We start from the raw sequence: 20,964 nt of genomic DNA, 5'->3' as shown, positions 1-20,964 counted from the left end.
TTCCCCCGCCATAGAGTACGTCACCGTGCGCGTCTCTGTTGGTAGGACTTCCGTGTGCTGTTCAGGTCCATGTGATGGATCTGTTTTCAGGGGGGGTGGTCAGGGCTCCTCCTCACCAAGCGCCTACTCAGGCCTTCTGTGAGTTCGGACTCCTTCTTCCATGTGAGGAAGCCTCCATCAGAGTACAGAGCCTTCCTCCTCAGATTGTCAAAGTGAGTGGACCCTCTAGAAGGGTCCTTTTCTATTGTATGTATATTCGATTCAATTCGTTTATTGAGTGTGTATGGGTTCGGTGCCTCTTCCCCGGAGGCCCTAAAACCAGTTTTTTACATGGCTCAAGGTGCAATATATTCTTTTCAATCTGTACAGCTCGCGTGGGAAGTCTCTCTGGGGATCCCTGTCTCTTTCCTATGGGAGGGTGGTGGGATGTAAAAATGTGAACATTTTTTACCCCGGCTGTGTAGACTGGGATACATACTGTTGATGCTTCCTTCTTTCTATTCCAGAAGTGTTGGAGTTAGGGAGTGTCACACCCCTCTTGTCGTTCCCCTGGGCGCCTTGGGGATTCAATGACAGGTCTAAATAGCCTGTTCATTGATGGGGGTGTGTCCCGACGCACGTATAGTGCTAGCTCGCTGTAAACAGGCGATTGACTGGCACGCCTTAGTTGCTTGTGGTTGAAACAGCGTTTTTATAAAGCAACTGAGATGGGGGTTTTTCCTCTTCCGGCGACCACATCCCATGACCTGGGTGGGTTGTCGACGGATTCTCGTTCATGTCTGGGGGATGATGACGGGATGGATCTGAACATATGTAGTGGGGTCTCACGCCCTTGGGGTGGGCCACCAGGCGCGGTTCGTCCCGACGTCTGGGTGGCGCCTTCTTTTCATGTTAAGATCAACACGCATATCTGCCCTTCTCCTGGAGTAGGCATGTCGGCGTGGTTAGGGCACGGGACTGGTTCTGGTCACGCTGGTCCAGATCAGTTGAACCCGTTGTCCGCCGGGGATGCAGATCTGCTGTTCTGGTACCCTGAGGGACTTGGGCTTTTTTCAGGGGGAAAAATGCCAGGTCGGTCTGGGTGTCACAGGGTTAAGCACTATGGAGACCCTGGTTGGGTATGTTTTTACTCAGCACTGTCGTCATGGCTTACAGCCATGCCATTCTGTACGCGCTCGATCTCGTCGGATCTCGGCCGCTACACAGGTTGGTCCTGGTTAGTACTTGGTTGGGAGACCGCCGGGGAATACCAGGTACGGTGTGCTTAGGGGCTGGTTCTCCATTATTTTTCGCTCCTCTCTCACGCATGGCGAAGAGGGGCCTGTGGGGGTGGTTTTTTGACCTCCTCTGGTGACCCTGTGCTTCCCGTACCGCCAGGCCCGGTCCGAAGTGATGTTTGCGACCCGTAGGCCTGGGTTAACCCTTTTTGGAAACTGAAACACTTGTACTGCGGTATAGCCGGTGTATACCCGCAGGTGTGTTTTGGAGTTTTTTCTTGAGGGGTTATAGGAACAACCACCGCATTGGGTAACACCGAGGTGGTTGATTCCCTGGTGTGTTGGAGCAGTGTCAACTCCCGGGTTCACCGTTTGAGGGTGCCCCTGCACGTTCATGACGTCTGCCAATCGTGTCAGCCTTCTCTGCCTCGACCCCTCTGGGTGGGGGTTGTTAAATGGAGGCTTGGTCATGCAACACCGCCAGCTTACGCTCCTTCCGCCGGGGCGGCTGTGTTCAGCTGTCCCCTCTGGCGCCTGTCTCGTCCGCAGTCTCCAGGCTAGGGTTAACAGCCTGTTGCCTGGTTTTTCCCCGGTGCGCTGCCTGCTTCCGTTGGTTAACCTTTTTTGTGTGCTTACGGCCATGCTGACTGCCTATTCTGCAGGGTCAGTGTGCCAGGCGGTGTACTATTGGGGGGACGGGGCCCGCTCGGCTTACGGCCATACCGACCTGAACACGCCCGGTCTCGTCCGATCTCGGAAGCTGGGCAGGTTCTGGCCTGGTTGGTTCCGCCTGGGAATACCAGGTGCAGTAACTGAGGGGCCTTTGTCCGAATACGCTGGCGATGTGGGGGGCGGGGCACTACGTGCCCACCTGGTGGGGTCTTGATGCTGGCATCATGGACTTCTCCGGGCCCCCATTCCAGGGAGTCCAGTCCTTTTGGTGGGTCTGGGTCTTCCTTCGTGCTCCGCTGCTACGGCCTTGCCACGGGGTTGGGTTTGCCCTTGACCCCGTGATTCTGGGGGCAGTAACGAGGTTGTTCCTCCGTTCGTTCCCGGGTGGCATGCGGGTTGTGCGTGTGTGTAGTCGTGGGGTCAAGCCACGGTCTGCTCACCCTGTGCGTTGAGTTGCTTGAGTGCCTCTTCGCACGGTCGGGTCCGTCGCCCTCCCGTGACGTCCCTAATAGGGGGGCTACCCTCCGTTAGGGGGGGTCGGGGGGGCTCGGCCCTCCCTGTTCTGATGGTTTTGGGGGGCTGTCAGCGGGGTGTATTTGTCAGCCAAGTGGCTCCGCTTGGCCTCCCTTGTGCAGTAGCGATGCCAAGCTAAGCCACTAACGATACAGAACGTTAGGTTATGACTATAACCAAGTTCTGTTAGTTAGGGGCGATGCTTGGCATCGGACGCCGCTGCAGCCCTTGTCCTCACCTTGTGGTGAAAGCTTGGGAAGGAGGAGAGCAGGTGACCACACACCTGCTTATGAAGGTAAGCTGATGAGGGGTGTGGTCAGACTAATACTGGTATTAGAGGTACATTTGTGGTTTATTCAGTACGCGTGCACGTACGCGAGATAGTGCAGTAGCGATGCCAAGCATCGCCCCTAACTAACAGAACTTGGTTATAGTCATAACCTAACGTTAATGACATTAGTAAATGTATTAGTATGGTAGCTAGTTAATGACATTAGTAAATGTGTTAGCAGGGTAGCTAGTTAATGACATTAGTCAATGTGTTAGCAGGGTAGCTAGTTAATGACATTAGTAAATGTGTTAGCAGGGTACAGTGATGTACCTGAACACGTTCAATGAATGATCGTTCATGAACGCGTTCGTATTTTGGGCGAACGTGAACTGAACGTACTGTATTTCCGCTAAATGAACGTAATTGAGAACGCGTTCATTCTCAGCACTGTATAACGGCTTTTCAAAAGTGTATTCATTCTCAGCACTCTATTATAACGGCGTTCAAAGGTGTGCCAGATTTCATATGCCTTTCAGCCGAAAACCCAGTTAAAACACCGTAAACAGGGTTAAAAATAATGCGGAAAACCACCCAATCTGGCAACGCGCCTGTCACCGCCTGGCTATGTCATCAGACTCCTCACAACAAACAGTGGAACCGCGGAATCGGCGAGCAGTATCATGGACGAAGCCGAGAGCTGCAGCAGCACTCGCTCAGAGTCAGACTCTACCTCTACGACGTCGGCGTATGAGCATTTAAAAGATTTTAACGTAACCACCCGGTTTGAAGAAGCAAGTCTGTACATCGATGACATCGACAGCAAACCTTAAACGGCACATTGACAATAAGCAAAAGTCCTGTTTTTGTTTTCATAATAAAGACAATTCAAGCAAAGTTTTTCCTCATGTTTTTGAAAATATACTGTAGAAAGCTGCAGCAAAGCGTTATGGAAATGCCAGTATTCTGATTGCTATCTGTGGTTCAATAATTTTTACAAATAATAGCAGGAACGTATTGAAAAAAGAACTATAAACTATAAATTAGTTCATTTTTGAAACGATGAACATTTTGAATTATGAACTATGAACTGAACTAGTTCATTTTAAAAATTGTGAACTGTGAACTGAACTAGTTCATGTAGAAAGTGAACTTTCCCAACACTGGCAGGATAGCTAGTTAATGACATTAGTAAATGTGTCCAAAGAGCTGTCCCTATCAGTGAAGCAAGCCATCATTAGGCTGAAACGTCTAAACAAACCCACCAGAGATATAGCAAAAACATTTGGTGTGGCCAAATTAACATTCTTAAAAAGAAAGAATGCACTGGTGAATCAAGAAAATACTTCACCAGAGTGAATACAGAGGGTTCACCACAAGATGTAAACCATCGGTGAGCATCAGAGTTTGCCACAAAAAAAAAATACATCTAAAACAGCCTGTACCGTTCATATGGACAGATGAGACAAAGATCAACTTCTACCAGAATGATTTGGAAGAGTATGGAGAAGGAAAGGTCATGATCCAAAGCATACCACCTCAGTGGAGCATGGTGGTGGTAGTGTTATGACGTGGGCATGTATGGCCCCAAGTATTTTATGGAAATATTATCTGCTCATATTCAGCCAAATGCTTCAGAACTCATTGGACGGCACTTCACAGTGCAGATGGACAATGACCCAAAGCATACTGCGAAAAAAAGTTTTTTATGGGAAAGAAGTGGAATGTTATGCAATGGCCAAATCAATCACCTGACCTGAATCCAATTGAGCACGCATTTCACTTGCTGAAGACAAAACTGAAGGGAAAATGCCCCTGGAACAAGCAGGAACTGAAGACAGTTGCAGTAGAGGCCTGGCAGAGCATCACTAGGGACGAAACTGAGCATCTGGTGATGTCTATGGGTTCCAGACTTCAAAGGATTTGCAACCAAGTATTAAAGGTAACCATTTTATTTATGGATGTTAGTTTGTCCAATTACTTTTGGTCCCTTAAAAAGGGTGTGTACATTGTAACAAACCGTGTATAAAACAGGCTTGCCACAGTCCAAAAACCCACAAGAACTTGTAATTTCCACACACAAATAATAGCCAAACAAATACATGCACCAGCAGACTGCGTGTCCCAATGTCCCTCTCACCACAAGCACACGACAGGCAAATAGAATGGTCAGACAGTCCGGCGGTCAATAACACAAAGGCGGTTCGTTGCCAGAAAAGGGATTATTCAAATACTCAGGTTTGTCGTCCAGTCGAGGGTCATGTACACAAGGAAGATTTGTAGCCGGTCCAGGGTCGATACACACATGATCACCTCCGTTCTCCTCTCTCTTTCTACCACCACACACTGTCACGAAACTCTGAATACACTCTCTACAACAACCACCAACACGCTCATCTAACTCTCTCTACACTAGTGTTTATGAATGGTTAGACGATGTCTAAAAAAGGAGGAAGTAGGGTCTAAAAGAGGAGGAAGTAGGGTCTAAAAGAGGGGGAAGTAGGGTCTAAAAGTGGGGGAAGTAGGGTCTAAAAAAGGAGGAAGTAGGGTCTAAAAGAGGAGGAAGTAGGGTCTAAAAGAGGAGGAAGTAGGGTCTAAAAGAGGAATAGAAATGTAGGGAGTAGGGTCTAAAAAAGGAGGAAGTAGGGTCTAAAAGAGGAGGAAGTAGGGTCTAAAAGAGGGGGAAGTAGGGTCTAAAAGAGGGGGAAGTAGGGTCTAAAAAAGGAGGAAGTAGGGTCTAAAAGAGGAGGAAGTAGGGTCTAAAAGAGGAGGAAGTAGGGTCTAAAAGGAAGTAGGGTCTAAAAGAGGAGGAAGTAGGGTCTAAAAGAGGAGGAAGTAGGGAGTAGGGTCTAAAAGAGGAGGAAGTAGGGTCTAAAAGAGGAGGAAGTATGGTCTAAAAGAGGAGGAAGTAGGGTCTATAAGAGGAGGAAGTATGGTCTAAAAGAGCAGGAAGTAGGGTCTAAAAGAGGAGGAAGTAGGGTCTAAAAGAGGAGGAAGTAGGGTCTAAAAGAGGAGGAAGTAGGGTCTAAAAGAGGAGGAAGTAGGGTCTAAAAGAGGAGGAAGTAGGGTCTAAAAGAGGAAGTAGGGTCTAAAAGAGGAGGAAGTAGGGTCTAAAAGAGGAGGAAGTAGGGTCTAAAAGAGGAGGAAGTAGGGTCTAAAAGACTGGACTGGATTGGTGGATCGCTATTCGCAATTATTATTTTGTAAACAATCAATTGCTAAGTGAGTGATTATATATGAGAAGTGATTCTATGTCAGCTGACCTTCAGAATGTTTGGCGTGTGACCGTGGCAACGCCAGGAGGACGTGCTGCACATCTGGGGCATCGTTTCTGAGGGGCGACGCGACCTCATCGAACTCTTTCACTCAGCGCCTCCGGCTCAAACCACGGAGGCTATATACCAATAATAAGGTTTGTAATGCTATACGTCTCTTTGATATCATCTTACTAATGTATAACTCTGCATTTGTGTGTACGATCGCCCACGTACGCATGTGTGTGTGTAGCGGGGAGAATTAGATCATCTAATTCCACCAGCATGGTTACTTGACCTCTTGAGCCATTGTGTATAATCCTTCAGTCAGCCCTTACCCCTCATCCTCCTCACACCAACCTTAAGACACCAGAACCCCCCCCCCACACGAGTGCAAACCGGCTTCCTAATTAATCTAACGACCCAGAGTTTTGCTATTTATCTATCCGTCCACTCCAGACTCCTCCAGCGCCAGAGTGGTCCAATCAAGCTTAGCTCTGCCTGAGCGCTTTACAGCCGCTAATCTGTGATGAAGATGTTATTCTGGGCCTTTTGGACCAGCAGGTCGCTTCATTTGGCTTCACGCTGGATTATTAGAGGATCTTACCGATACTTTTGTTGCTTGCGTGTGGATATGATGTGATGTGGGGGGGGCTGGGGCGAATTGTTTGCGCACTCTATGTTTGCGTAACACAGACCGTTTGCGTAGCCTAGTTGGCTGTTTTGTAAGATCGCTTCCAATCCCTCCATCTCTTTGTGAAATCCTCCGAGGGTGTATTTGTATTTGTACATGTGTGCGGACAAGCACATGTGTTTATGTGTGTGTGTGTGTGTGTGTGTGTGTGTGTGTGTGTGTGTGTGTATGTGTGTGTGTGCGTGTGTATCTATCTGTATGTTTACATCTGCATGTGTGTGTTTATTTGTAGGTGTGTGTGCACTACGTGTGTGTATTTGTACATTTGAAACCTAAATTACTAAATGATTGTGTGTGTGATATTTAATCTGCGATGTATAATGTGTGTTTGGTGTTTCTGTGTGAAGGATGTTAATCTAAAATTCCGAAGTAGCGGGTCTTTACGACTGTGTTCGTGTGTGTGTGTGTGTGCGTACAGTACGTGTGCATGCGTGTGAATGTGTGTTAGTGCGAGTGTGTGTGCGTGTGTGTGTGTGAGTGAGTGTGAGTGTGTGTTAGTGTGAGTGTGTGTTAGTGCGAGTGTGTGTGAGTGTGTGAGTGAGTGTGAGTGTGTGTTAGTGTGAGCAGTGATGCAGTGGTGGGTACACTCTGTACCACGCAGTCCTAGCAGTTCGCTGAGCAGAAGTGCACGCACGGATGTGCACGCGCGCGCACACAAAAATGCGTTCACAACTTTCACTCTACTGTCGCGCCGTGCGCCAAGTACCCGGCACTTATCACCTAGTCTTTGCATAGCATAACAAAGAAAGAGAAGTGCAAGACCAAAATACAAGCCCTGTGGGGGCTTTGCTTGAGCTGGTCTGTGCACACGCGAGGAAACATGTATGCGCGTGCACGTGGCGTCCAGGCAGTTCTGATATTACGACTACTGCACCCCTGAGTGTGAGTGTGTGTTAGTGCGAGTGTGTGTGAGTGTGGGTGTGAGTGTGTGTGTGTGTTAGTGCGAGTGTGTGTGTGAGTGTGTGTTAGTGCGAGTGTGTGTGTGAGTGTGTGTGTGTGTTAGTGCGAGTGTGTGTGTGAGTGCGAGTGTGTGTGTGAGTGTGTGTTAGTGCGAGTGTGTGTGTGAGTGTGAGTGTGTGTTTATGCGAGTGTATGTGCGTGTGTGTGTGCGTGTGTGTGTGTGTGTGAGTGTGAGTGTGTGTGTGTGTGAGTGTGAGTGTGTGTTAGTGCGAGTGTGTGTGTGTGCGTGTGTGTGTGTTACGACCCTGGCTCAAAGGGACGCAACATTAGTGCACACAGACACCAATGGTCTGTGTTTAAACCAAAAGACTATTCTAATTATGATTACTAGCACAAACTAAAGATCAAAGTGGTGGAAAGGGAAAAAGACACTGCTTCAACCATCTCCTCTAGCAACTGTGGCCGTGCATGTGTGGGTGGGGAAGTGCCTTTAAGCCTGCAGGCAGGTGTCCAATCAGCAGCAATCAGCTAATTAGCAGCCGTCAGCTGCAGCCCAAGACACAGGACTAACATGGTACATAACAGGAGGCAACCACTACACATCAAACCACCAAACAGTGAGTCATACCAAAAAGCGGCCATGGGTCGGCCCCTGTCGAACACGACCATCAACCTCGTCGAATGCTCCCCACTGTGGAACATTCGACAATGCTGTTTAAAACAAAAAACAACACTGTCCCGACTCTCGGGCAAGCGAGACCTCACAAAAGGTTCCTCCACTGCGGTATATGGCTGGAGTGGGGCAGGCTCATCCTCCACTGAGGCGTAAGGCTTAGGACCCCATCGACAAACCAAGACCTTATCACATATGAGCTCCATTTCAACAGGCCTCTCCACCGATACCGACCTGTCAAAAATAGACTGCAAACCAAAATCAATATGAGAGCTAAGCTCACTGCGCTCAACAGGACAGAACACAGAAAAACAAAAATCATAGGTCTCTGATACCACCACAGCGCCCAATTTCCATTCCTCCTGGCATTGGCAGTTCAGGATACTGCAAACCGTGAACATCCAGAGTAGGATGCGCTGCCTTAGGTACAGCCCCACCGTCCCTGGAACCTGGCAATACATCAGTCACAAAAGCATCTGGAATACCATCCAAAATGGCGTCACACAAAATAACATTGTCCTGATCAAAATGGTTGCCACTCATCAGACCAGGTTGTGAAGGCGGCTCCTGCTGTACAGGACACAGGTAACTAGGTTGACTAGCATACCTAGTGCCTGGCAGAGAGTCAGTGTGGACACGTGAATCAATATCAGAATCATCAACTGACATACTGGGATCATCCCTGCCCACAAGTGAAACATCATGAACAATAGAGCTACTGTGGGAAGGCTGGCAGCCTAAGCCAGGCCTTGTAGCCTCTTCAACTAGAACGGTGTCACATGAATCAACAACATCTCTCATGGCATCCTTCCCACACTCATCCTCCAATTTGTCCATGGCCTCAGCCACCGTACAGGCTGGGAAGACCTTGAGACACTGCGCTTATGCAGAGGTACATCCACAGTGTGCATTCCAAAATTCTCAACAGGGTCACTTTTCAATTCAACAAAGAATGTGTCACTAAGTGTAATGTCACAATTTGAAGTATCAACAACATCACTTTTGTCCTTTGATATTGCCATAGCTGTCAATGTGTACGGTTTGACCGGGATTCTCCTGTTTTTTCGAGCTCTGCACGGCCTCTGTACGGCGTACGGATTGGTACGTATTTTGTATTTTTTACAAAATGGGTGCAATTCTCCTCCGTGACGACAGGTGGCAGCAGTGTAGATTGGACCGTTATCACAGGAAGTCAGACCGTTGCGACCAGAAGAAGACAGCGACGCGACCGGAGCTCAGAGCTCAGGGGAGAGAGTAGATGATGCACCGAGGCGGCCGCGGACCGAGGGTGTCATCAAATCAACTTAGCCAGTGTCTCTTGATTGCCCACTCTGTGGCTTTTGTCTCTGGAACAAAAGGTTTGCAAATCTTCTGTGGATAAAACAATACAAATGCAGGAATGTGTAAATGTGATGGTTGGTGAACACACTAACAGCCGTTTGCTCCTTCTCCTGCCATTCCTCCACGGATAGCATGCTTTCACTGACGCCCAATTTCCTGAATGCGATTTATACATATAAATAAATTTATCCGTTTTAAAAGTTGTTGTGAATTGTCATGGTATGACAAATACAGTTACTGGTAACTCGCAGGCATTGCAGAGATATTGAGGAAAAACACAAAATTGCATTGGCTTTTTTTCTATCTAATTTTTCTCTGTAGAATGAATGAAAACTTTATTTAACAGATTGCAGAATGGGTACAATACAGTACGGCTCAATACAGACATACTACACAGACTTAATAGACACACACACACTGTTCCAAAAATGATATTCCCATTTCCCACTGCTAAATTAATGACCATAGGTATTTTTTATAGCTTTTTCAGGAACATGGCATGTCTTTTTTTATCATGCATATCCTGTGTCTATATTTTTTTGCATTTTGCACAATCAATGCGGGCGTGACCACCTGCATTTCACTGTATGTGACAAATAAACCTCTTGATTCTTCTTGAGTTGTCGTATTAATATAATATAGGGGCGACAGTGGCTCAGGAGGTAGAGCAGTCGTCTGGCAATCCGGAGGTTCCCGGTTCGATTCCCGTTCCTCCTGGGCAGCGTGTCGATGTGTCCTTGAGCAAGACACTTAACCCCTAATTGCTCCCGATGAGCAGGTTGGCACCTTGCGTGGCTGCTTCCGCCGTCGGTGTGTGAATGGGTAATATGTAAGTAACAAATTGTAAAGCGCTTTGGATAAAAGCGCTATATAAAAAAGCAGACATTTACCATATGTAGCCTATGAAGGTATAAAGACACTGGTAATACATTGATTGATTGCTAACTAAGGCGCAGCTCTATTCAGATGCAAAAATCCCCCCCCCCCCACCTCTCTTCTGTGGAGAGTACAAACTGTTTCAAAACAGTTTTAAACACAGAATTCTTACAATTAGTTATTATATCTGTTCGCTGTTATACTAAATATGTTCTTCATGTTCTAAGTGGTTGCCTAGTGGAGATTTAGGATTCACTGACTGTAGACTGTAAGAAAAAAAGCTGCAAGAAAACTAAATGTCTGGCATCTATGGTTTCCAAATACTGTCAAATTACAGTAAAATCAAATGCATTTACAGATTACAACCTTTATTTAATGGTTAATATTTTGATAAAAGGTAATTTACTGTATTTTTATAGCATTTACACTCTACACAGTAGGAAAACAAAATAATACCGGTTTTGACCAGCAGATGGCAACGACGAGGCAGCTCCATTGGGAGGGGGCGGGGCCGGGTGGGAGGGGGCGGGCTGAGGGGGCGGGGCCAGGAGAAGGGGCGGGGCTAAAACCTGTACGGATTTTGAAATCCCAATGTTGACAGCTATGGATATTGCCCGTGTCACAGCACACACAGGGAACACTCCTGGATGTTTCTGTGCCAGCTCATCAGGGACCTCAGAAACCACAGGGATGGGAATTACAACTGGAGTAGCCAGCACTTTGTCACCAGCCAAATCATTCCCTAGAATGAAGGACACACCTCTTATGGGAATGTGAGAACATACCCCCACAACAACATTGCTTGATACTAAGGGAGAGTTGAGTGTGACCTCATGCAAAGGTGCATCCACAAATCCACCTCCAAAGCCACGAACAACGACACCGGAATGCAATGAAGACTTTTCTGAAAACTGCAAAATCCCCTCCAGAATGAGGGACTGAAAAGCTCCGGTATCTCTCCATATTGTTATAGCCTGCTTTGACTCTAGTGCATCAGTCAGGGAAACAAATCCATCCATCATAAATCTTGAGGAGCGCTCGAGCTCTCTGTCCACACCTTTTATACTTCCCCCATCACCCTCCAACGTCAGCATAGGTGTTCTGCATACGGTTTCTACCAGAGCCACAGTCTTGACATGTTTCTGTTCAAGCACAGGGCACCCAGCAACGATATGACCAGGCTTCTTACAGTAGAAACATATAATCCCCTCTGGGAATGCACTAGCAGAACCACCATGCCTAGAAGGTGAAGTAAACTGACCAGCAGACACAGGTTTTGGGAAACGGCCCCCCTGAAAAGGACGCCTACCCCTGGACTCAACACGGTATTCCTCCACAAAGACGGACTTGTGTGTCAACACAAACTCATCAGCCAAGACAGCAGCGTCGCCTATCTTCAATACCTTATGCTCGTTTAGATGAGTGGAAACGGTATCAGGAACACATCTTTTAAATTCCTCTAGGAGAATCAACTGTCTAAGCTGCTCCTTTGACTCCGCCTTCTGAGAGGTGCACCACCTATCAAACAGGTTCTCCTTCTTTTTTCCAAATTCAACATATGACTGTCCCTCCGACCTGCGATAGCCTCTAAAACGCTGACGATAGGCCTCTGGGACTAATTCATAAGCCCTCAATATGGAAGCTTTAACAAGCTCATAGTCAGCACTCTGTTCAAGGGACAGAGCAGTATACGCCTCCTGTGCCTTACCAACGAGAACACACTGCAGCAGCAGCGTCCAGGCCGTATCAGGCCACTTCAACGTGGTTGCCACCCGTTCAAAAAGGGGAAAGTACCTATCCACCTCCTTCTCAAAAAAAGGAGGCACCATCCTAATATTTTTGCCGACATCAAAACCGGAATGCAACTCTGAATGCAGAGTACCCGCCTGCAAGGCAGCATGCTTAAATTCAAGCTCCTTCAGCGCACGTTCGTGCTCTAGCAACATTCGTTTCTCCTCAAGTGCGACCTCTTGTCGTAGCTGTTGTTCCTTAAGCTCACGCTCTTGTTGCTGCTGCTGTTCCCTAAGCTCACGCTCTTGTTGCTGCTGCTGTTCCCTAAGCTCACGCTCTTGTTGCAGCTGTTTTTCCTTAAATGCTAACTCCCTAGGCCCCCAATCAATGGCAACACCTTCCGCCACGCCAGAGAGTTGTGGAGACACCTCAGACAAAAGAGGCTCATCCATCTTTTCCACAAGCACCTGCTCCTCAATGAGTATAGCCCTCAAAGTCCCCAAGGCAGTCATTTTTAACCGCTTCTCACTGGCAGTAAGCTCCACATTGTAGTGCACAGCAAGCTTCAGAAGCTGCTCTTTGGAAAACCTCTCCAACATCTCGTCAGAAGGGTTCTCAACAAAATCCTTTATGGTAGCCATCCTCACTGTACCAGCGCCACAAACTACTCACTTTAGAGTTACCAAAAGCTGCCAAAACCACCCTAGCATACACACAATTTACCTGAAGAACCACTAAAGAACCACTGAAGAACCACTGAAGAACCACTGAAGAATCACGAAGAACCACTGAAGAACCACTAAAGAGCCACTAAAGAACCACTGAAGAACCACTAAAGAACCACTGAAGAAACACTAAAGAACCACTGAAGAACCACAAAGAACCACTGAAGAACCATGAAGAACCATAAAGGACCACTGAAGCACGCTGAAGCACAGTTCACAGTCGAGAATACAGCTGTGACTGCGTCCCCGACCGCCAAGAACCTTGGTGTTGTCCTCGACGACCAGTTGAACTTCTCTGCTCACATCGCAGCGACGACCAGAACCTGCCGATTCCTCCTGAGCAACGTCAGAAGGATACGCCCCTTCCTGACAAAAGAAGCCACCCAACTCCTCGTCCAATCAACAGTCATCTCCCGCCTCGACTACTGCAATGCACTGCTCGCTGGCCTCCCGGCCACTGCCACTAAGCCTCTTCAACTCATTCAGAACGCAGCGGCCCGCCTGATCTCAAACCTACCGAAGTCGGCCCATGTCACCCCACTTCTTAGGGACCTGCACTGGCTCCCCATTGCTGCACGAATCCGCTTCAAGGCCCTCGACCTAGCATACCGTGCGGCAAAGGGAACCGCTCCCGCCTACCTCCGGTCAATGGTCTCTAACTACACACCCTCAAGACCCCTACGCTCTGCATCTTCTGGCCGCCTCAGACCTACTCCTATCCAAGCTCCGGGAGGGTCATCAAAGAGAAGTCGCCTATTCTCAGTCCTTGCCCCACAATGGTGGAATGAACTACCCACCCCAGTTAGGACAGCCGAATCACATCCAATCTTTCGCCGTCGACTAAAGACGCACTTCTTCAACCATTATCTGAATAAAAAAAAAAAAAAAAAAAAAACAATAAAAAAAAATCTAACCCTAACTAACCGTACTGTCATGCACTTGTCCTAATAAACTAACCTACACTGTAGCACTCAACACTTTGATGAACATTGTTGCTCAGCTGATAGAGTTGTGCCCTTCCTGATGGCTTGTCGTACAGAACTTGTAAGTCGCTTTGGATAAAAGCGTCAGCTAAATGACTAAATGTAAATGTAAATGTAAGCACCGCTGAAGCACAGCTGAAGCACCACTGAAGCACCCCTTGTTAGCGTTAGCATGCTAATGCTAACACTAATAACTATAAGGAGAGCAGTCAGTTTTGTGCCTGTCCGCCTGTGTGTTCGGCGTGCGACCTGGTGGAGATGTGTGCTCTACTGAGCGCACCTTTCTAGTCTGCAAATAATCCAACCACCCTGAAATAAGCAGATGTGTCATACGCGCAGGAGGTCAGGTGCTAACAGGTAGGCTATCCAAACACTGTGTTACACTCAAAACAACAAATTAAATACAACAAACAAATTCAAACAGGTGCCCCTTATAATCTGATATGACTACTTACAGCTTCTACATCTACACTGCAGTCAAACGAAGAACTGCCAGGCCCACCACATGTCTACCCTAAAAAAAAAACGACATCAGGCCCTAACACACTACCTGTATTTTCTGGCACCCTAACCTACCTACCCTGAAGCTAAAGCACTGTAGACCTAACCCTCTACCAGCCAAAGATCATCTTGACCACCCACCCGTCAAGTATATGGTATGGTACAAGACAAGTAGATGGTACTAATCACTTCTATGACTGCCCCAGGAGTAAGTGGTACACAGGAAGCTGACAAACAACCAGAAAATAATGACACTACCTACATGTGGTGTCCACTAAACTATATATTTTAACAGCATACAAGTAGTCAAATCAAATCACAAAAAATAAGGACATACTCACCTGTTTGAAGACCGGCTCAAGCCCCCACGTTACACAACATGTAATGATCACCACCCAAACCACATCACCAAGACACACCATGCAAAAAAAACAACAACAAACAAATTCTAGGGGTATCTGTTTCCAAATTCACTCCCGGACCAGCGCCCAATTGTTACGACCCTGGCTCAAAGGGACGCAACATTAGTGCACACAGACACCAATGGTCTGTGTTTAAACCAAAAGACTATTCTAATTATGATTACTAGCACAAACTAAAGATCAAAGTGGTGGAAAGGGAAAAAGACACTGCTTCAACCATCTCCTCTAGCAACTGTGACCGTGCATGTGTGGGTGGGGAAGTGCCTTTAAGCCTGCAGGCAGGTGTCCAATCAGCAGCAATCAGCTAATTAGCAGCCGTCAGCTGCAGCCCAAGACACAGGACTAACATGGTACATAACAGTGTGTGAGTGAGTGTGTGTGTGAGTGAGTGTGTGTGTGTGTGTGAGTGTGTGTGTGTGTGAGTGCGTGTGTGTGTGTGTGTGTGTGTGTGTGAGTGTGTGAGTGAGTGTGTGAGTGTGTGTGTGTGAGTGCGTGTGCGTGTGTGTGTGTGTGTGTGTGTGTGTGTGTGTGTGTGTGTGTGTGTGTGAGTGTGTGAGTGTGAGTGCGTGCGTTCGATGCCCGCACCCTCACCGTCCGATGGCCCCGCGCCCTCGTCTTCCGGGTCAGACAGCAGGCGGGTGAACTTGTGTCTGTGTTTGGACGGTGCAGGCGGGTGGGGCTGGTTCTGGTTCTGGTTCTGGGTCTGCTTCTGGCCCGCGGTGCCGCTATTGGCCGCCGCGGCGTTCCGGAGGCTCTGGGAGCGAGACGCGGAGATCTCAAACTGCTTCAGGGCCTCGTCTTCACTGTCCGAGGAAGGAGACGCATCATCGTCATCGTCATCGTCGTCGTCACCGTAGCTGTTCACTAAAGGGGAGAGGAGGTCACACACACACGCACGCACACACACACACACACACACACACTAACGTTAAATAATAGTTTTTTTTTTACACATTCAAAAAAATCTATAAGTGACGCCACTTATCGATTTCACGCAGTTATCGATAATTATCGATAAGTGGTCTCAGCCTTAATCAAGTCAGACAGTAGGAGTATTTCTGCCCACAGCTCTTCTCTCAGTGACAGGATGACTGATATCCTGTGAACTGTGGTTTCTCTACTCCAGGGGTCGGCAACCTGCGGCTCCGGAGACGCATGCGGCTCTTTAGCCAATCAGCTGCGGCTCCCTGTTCTCTTATTTTGGAGATCGATGTCATACTATGACACTGAAATGAAAAAATATTTCATCAACTAAAATATTTAGTCAACAAAAATATTTCATCAACTAAAATATACAGTACGTCACACCCTGCGCCTCTCCCTGCCGTCTGCAAGTGGCTAATCTTGAGTTTCTGACCCCCCAGTCAGCTAACCATGGATAAATCCAAAAAAAGGAAAGTCTGAGGAAAATAGAGTGTTTAATTCAGCGTGGACAGATTAATTTGCTTTCACAACTAACGATGCAGGCTTACCGGTATGCCTGATATGTGGTGCGAAATTTGCGAACAACGAAAAATTCACTTTTTATTTTATAGATTTTCCACAAATAAGGGAAGGACTCAAATAGAGCTGCATAGTTCAGGGTTTTATTTCAAAGTCGGTCTACAGACACCAGTGTTTTGTCTCCTCTTCTGTGTTTTATTTAAAAATAGGTCTACACAGCCAGTATTTTTTCAATCAACATTTTTCTTTTTGTTGCTTTATAATTCCATTAATGCAACAAACTGTGTGCTATAAGTATAAAGTATAATAAATCGCAAATTACTTTGGGTATGCAATTGTCAGGCGTTTTATGCTAAATGTGGGGTATGCTTGGGGATATATAAAACGTTATACACTGTGTTATCTTCATTTTAAGGGTAAAAAGGTTGTGCGGCTCCCTGAGCATTTTATTTTGTGGGAGGGGGGAAAAGTGGCTCTTTTGATAGTAAAGGTTGCTGACCCCTGCTCTACTCGTTTCTACTTCCTCCTTCCCTGATGTATTCTGAGGCCTTTTACTGTTACTTTCTGCCACAAAGAAAGGTCTGGAGCTTCTCTCCCTCTACCGCTCCAGCCCTGCCCATGAATTGATGCATTCATCTAGGGCTGGGTGATATGGCCTAAAAATTAAACCCCCTGATTTTTTCACACCACATCCGATTTACGATTTTTATCGATTTTTTTCTCTTGAAAACTAGAAATGCCAAGGAAATCATTCAAATAAGCTTTGTTTTTATTTGACAAAAAAAAAATCAAACCAAGATGAATTTCCCTATTGGGATTGAAGTGCAAACCTAACTTTCACCAATCTTCACTTAAACAATTTAAATTAAAAAATATTATATATATATTATATATAAAAGGTTACTCTTGATCAAACAAAGATGAATGTCCCTATTGGGATTAATAGTGCAATAACTAGCTTTTTCTCCAAACTTCACTTAAAACAAATAAAAGGTGCCTCTTGATCATCAAACAAGAATGAATTTCCCTATTGGGATTAATAAAGTGCAAATCAAACTTTCACCAAACATCACTTTTTGTAAAATAAAAGGTGACTCTTTATTTATTATTATTATTTTTTTTGGAAAATCAATTTTCATTTAAAAAAATCTTCCTAAATCACTCATTCGAATTAATCAATAAAATCGATTAATCGCCCAGCCCTACATTCATCCTACTCATTGAATTGCTCGTCCAAAGCAGAAGTCATGGCCTGTAACAGTGTCATCTGCCTGTGAGTCCTCTTCCACCCCTGCTCTCACAGATTCTAGGGGTGTTGTTCCAGTATTTCTTGTAGCTTTTTAGAGTCTGCCCCACCGCTGAACTGGGGTTCTAACATAAGATAAGATAAGATATTCCTTTATTAATCCCCTTGGGGAGATTCGGTATCATAGCAACATGGGGAGGGGGGAGCGGAGGTACAGGTAGTAGAAGACATACAGGTACAGGTCGCCTGAATTCTTTTACTAACGGATTTCCAGTTCCGCGTTCGCGTTCTGCGCTCTGATTGGCCACTGATGTTTCTGGTCGCGCCAATCGTGTGACGGCAAGTTCTGCCACCGGTTAAGCTTAGGCACTCTTTCGAAGTTGGTTAAGGTTAGAGTTTGTCTTAGAGCAGGGCGATAGAACACCAGCCCTGATTCCAAACTCTAACCTTAACCAACTTCGAAAGAGTCGCCTAAGCTTAACCAGTGATAAACTAGGCATTAGGGAGTTTGCTGCTGTTCGAGGCGGAAATGGGCGCGTCACGCGATTGGGCGCACATGTCACATGACCAGAAACGTCAGTGGCCAATCAGATCGCACCAGAAACGTCAGTGGCCAATCAGATCGCAGAACGCGAACACGGAACTGGAAATCTGTTAGTAAAAGAATAGACGCGTACAGGTCACAGAATTATAGTACAGTGGAGAAGTAAACATTAAAATAGAATAAAAAGGCAGTGTAAAAAATATACAATATAATTAACTCTGGACATGCGCATATGGGCAACAAGGTGCGAGATGAGGGTATGTATTTTTGCCCTACAATAAATATAGTTACAATAGATAATCTAATAATCTAAATCTAAACCAATATAATCTAAAAAAAACAAAATGCTAGAATGCTAAATATATGCAATATATAATCTAATAATCCAATAGTCTAAATGTAATCTAATATATAATCTAAAAATGCTAATTGCTAAAATGCTAAATGCTAAATATATGCCCTGATGAAGTATACAGTATTCACATAAGGTGCGGTATGCATAGGCCTGCCGCGATAAGCAATAAATCGATTAATTGCCGCGATAATTAAAATGAATGCAATGATTTTGACGGGCGCGATTAATTGCTATTTGCGCGTTTGTTTTAATGAGGCGGAACCAGTGCCCCTTGCAGTCTCTCTCCGTGTGGGTTGGCCGCTGGCGTTACTACAGAGCACAGCACCCTATGAGCACGGGAGCTTCGTGGGGCAGTAGCAACGCCACATAGCTTAACTACATTTCTCAATAGTGTTGCTCCTTTTAACCAAGTAGCGTTATTTGTAGTGTAACGTTAGAATAACACAGAATAACGTTAATACAATTACATGCATCATTGTTTACAATGAACGGGTGGGGCTAGTCAAAGCACTGGAGACGGGGACAAGTTAAACATGAATTAATTTATTATAACGGGTCGTTTTCGAGTCGTGCTGCAGTGCCTACGCACCACAGCTATTCTATTATATACTGCTTTGACGCGTCCTCCTCATCGTTGATTGCCTGTAGTAGCTGCATCTAACGTTAGTAGCTAACGTTAAAACTAAAAAACACAACCAGACGAGACAAGTTGTCGGCTAGGATAATCACAACAATACTTCCGGTCCGGTCGGTGGGCTTCAAAATAAAAGTCTTAAACCGGAAAAGACGGAGCGGTGGGCTTCAAAATAAAAGTTTTGGGAAATTAATTTCTCAAAAAAATTATCTAACCGGTCGCAATAATATCGCTTATCGCGATATTTTCGGGGGCAATTAATCGCCCAGCAAAATGTGTTATCGTGGCAGGCCTAGGTATGCATAAGGTAAGTATATATTGTCCTTTTAGGTGGGGGTCAGCTACTAGGTTCCTAGTAGTTGGATGTCTGGCAGCAGTCCCTGCCCACTGTTGTGGAGCCTGATGGCCGCTGGTATGAAGGACTGGCCGAGGCGGTTAGTTGAGTGTCGGGGGGGTATGAGTCTGTGACTGAACGTGCTTCTCATCTTGACTAGCTCATCGTAGAGGGGGTAGACATGTCGGCCCCACTGCTGTACTGGGGTTCTGACCCCCACCGGTCCTGGTGGGTCTGGTCCCAGCTGTCAGAACATGAAGCCTTCTGATCGGCTGAGCTTATTGTCGCTGAGGAAGTAGTGGGTGGAGGACGTATGTTATCCGTTCCCTCCTCACACCAACCCACTAAAAGTACAGACATGCATGCATGCACCTGCACCCTTACATAACACTCACACATACACACACACAACTCCTACATAAAAATCAATGAAAAGACAGATCAAAAATTCTATTAGATGCTCTCTCTCCGTCTTCTCTTATCCCCCCCCCCCCCCCCCGCACACTCCTTCCCTCATTCAACAGAGCACGCACACACACACACACGCACACACACACAACACAAGGACACGGTGAGAGCACTCCACTCGCTCTGGAGTTTGACCATAATTGGCTAGCAACAGCTGACTGACTGACTGTGTGTAATAGAGTCTCCATTATTACCGCAGGTCACTGAGTACAACGTGTCCCACTCTACCTGAGGCATTGCCATGGTTACCTACAGAGAGAGAGAGAGAGAGCGAGTGGGCGAACGACGGCTGATTGATTTATTGGGGGGGGGGGGGTTAGCTTAGTATATCTGTACTAGTTCCCCTGCAGGTAGTTTCTTTATGGGGTAGAGGGAAAGGCTGCTAGTCAAGTCAGGTCGAGTTTATTTGTAATTACATCTCATATCATTGTTTGTCTCATATAATAATTAGTGCTGTCAGGCGATTAAAAAAATTAATCTAATTAATTACAGGATTTGTAATTAATTAATCTAATTAATCGCATTTTAACCGCATAACCATTTTATGCCTGATATTCTATAATCATATTTCAAATTGCATGTGTCCGGATGGCAGAATTCAGTACTGTATCTACAAAACCTTCTGTTTAATCATCTTCCATCTATTAATTTGCTTAGATTTTTCAGGTCTGGTCAATTTGAGCATAGTGTTATTCACAGTCAAAGATAAAAAAAAAATTGTATTGATATTCTCATTTGGTTCATTACAATTTACTCAAGCCTAGTAACAGACAGTATTTCTGACCCTGGGAATACATTCCCTGAGATCCATAGATGTCCCTAGAATCAGATACCAAGAACATGCAAATGGACCATATAAAAAAAAGTCTGTAATGTGTATTCTACGTTCTTATGGAATGAATGAGATAAAAAAAAAACTATAAAAAAAAAAAAAAAAAAAAATGTGTAATTAACACTTTGGTTGCCTAAGATTAAATTAATGATATACCATAGATTGCCAGCGCTATTTGTCTATGGAGAAAGTCCCCTTCTTTGCAGGGCTATAACTTTTTAAATTCTATTGCTACATTGCCATTATTAGGGCCCATTCAAAGTCCTATATGTATTGTTCATTGTGTAGCAACGTTAAACTTTTTCATTCACATATTCATAGTAAAGTATGGTCTAATG

The 20,964-nt window shown here is 45.9% G+C and overlaps 1 protein-coding gene across 1 annotated transcript in view; it reads right to left on the bottom strand.

Moving 5' to 3' along the window:
• Positions 1-20,037, bottom strand: part of LOC311223828 (synaptotagmin-16-like) — a gene marked incomplete at both ends in the record, with an annotated part of 39,915 nt that extends 19,878 nt beyond the window's left edge. The window contains 2 exons of the mRNA XM_084308593.1: positions 15,362-15,634; positions 19,989-20,037. Of these exons, the coding sequence (XP_084164719.1) occupies positions 15,362-15,634; positions 19,989-20,037 (322 nt within the window). The remainder of the gene's footprint in view (positions 1-15,361; positions 15,635-19,988) is intronic.
• Positions 20,038-20,964: the final 927 nt, after the last annotated feature.

This window comes from Notolepis coatsorum (genome assembly GCF_963971535.1).
Source record: "Notolepis coatsorum genome assembly, chromosome: 2".
In the NCBI taxonomy this organism is placed as follows: domain Eukaryota; kingdom Metazoa; phylum Chordata; class Actinopteri; order Aulopiformes; family Paralepididae; genus Notolepis; species Notolepis coatsorum.
This window is presented reverse-complemented; position numbering and strand designations above follow the sequence as displayed.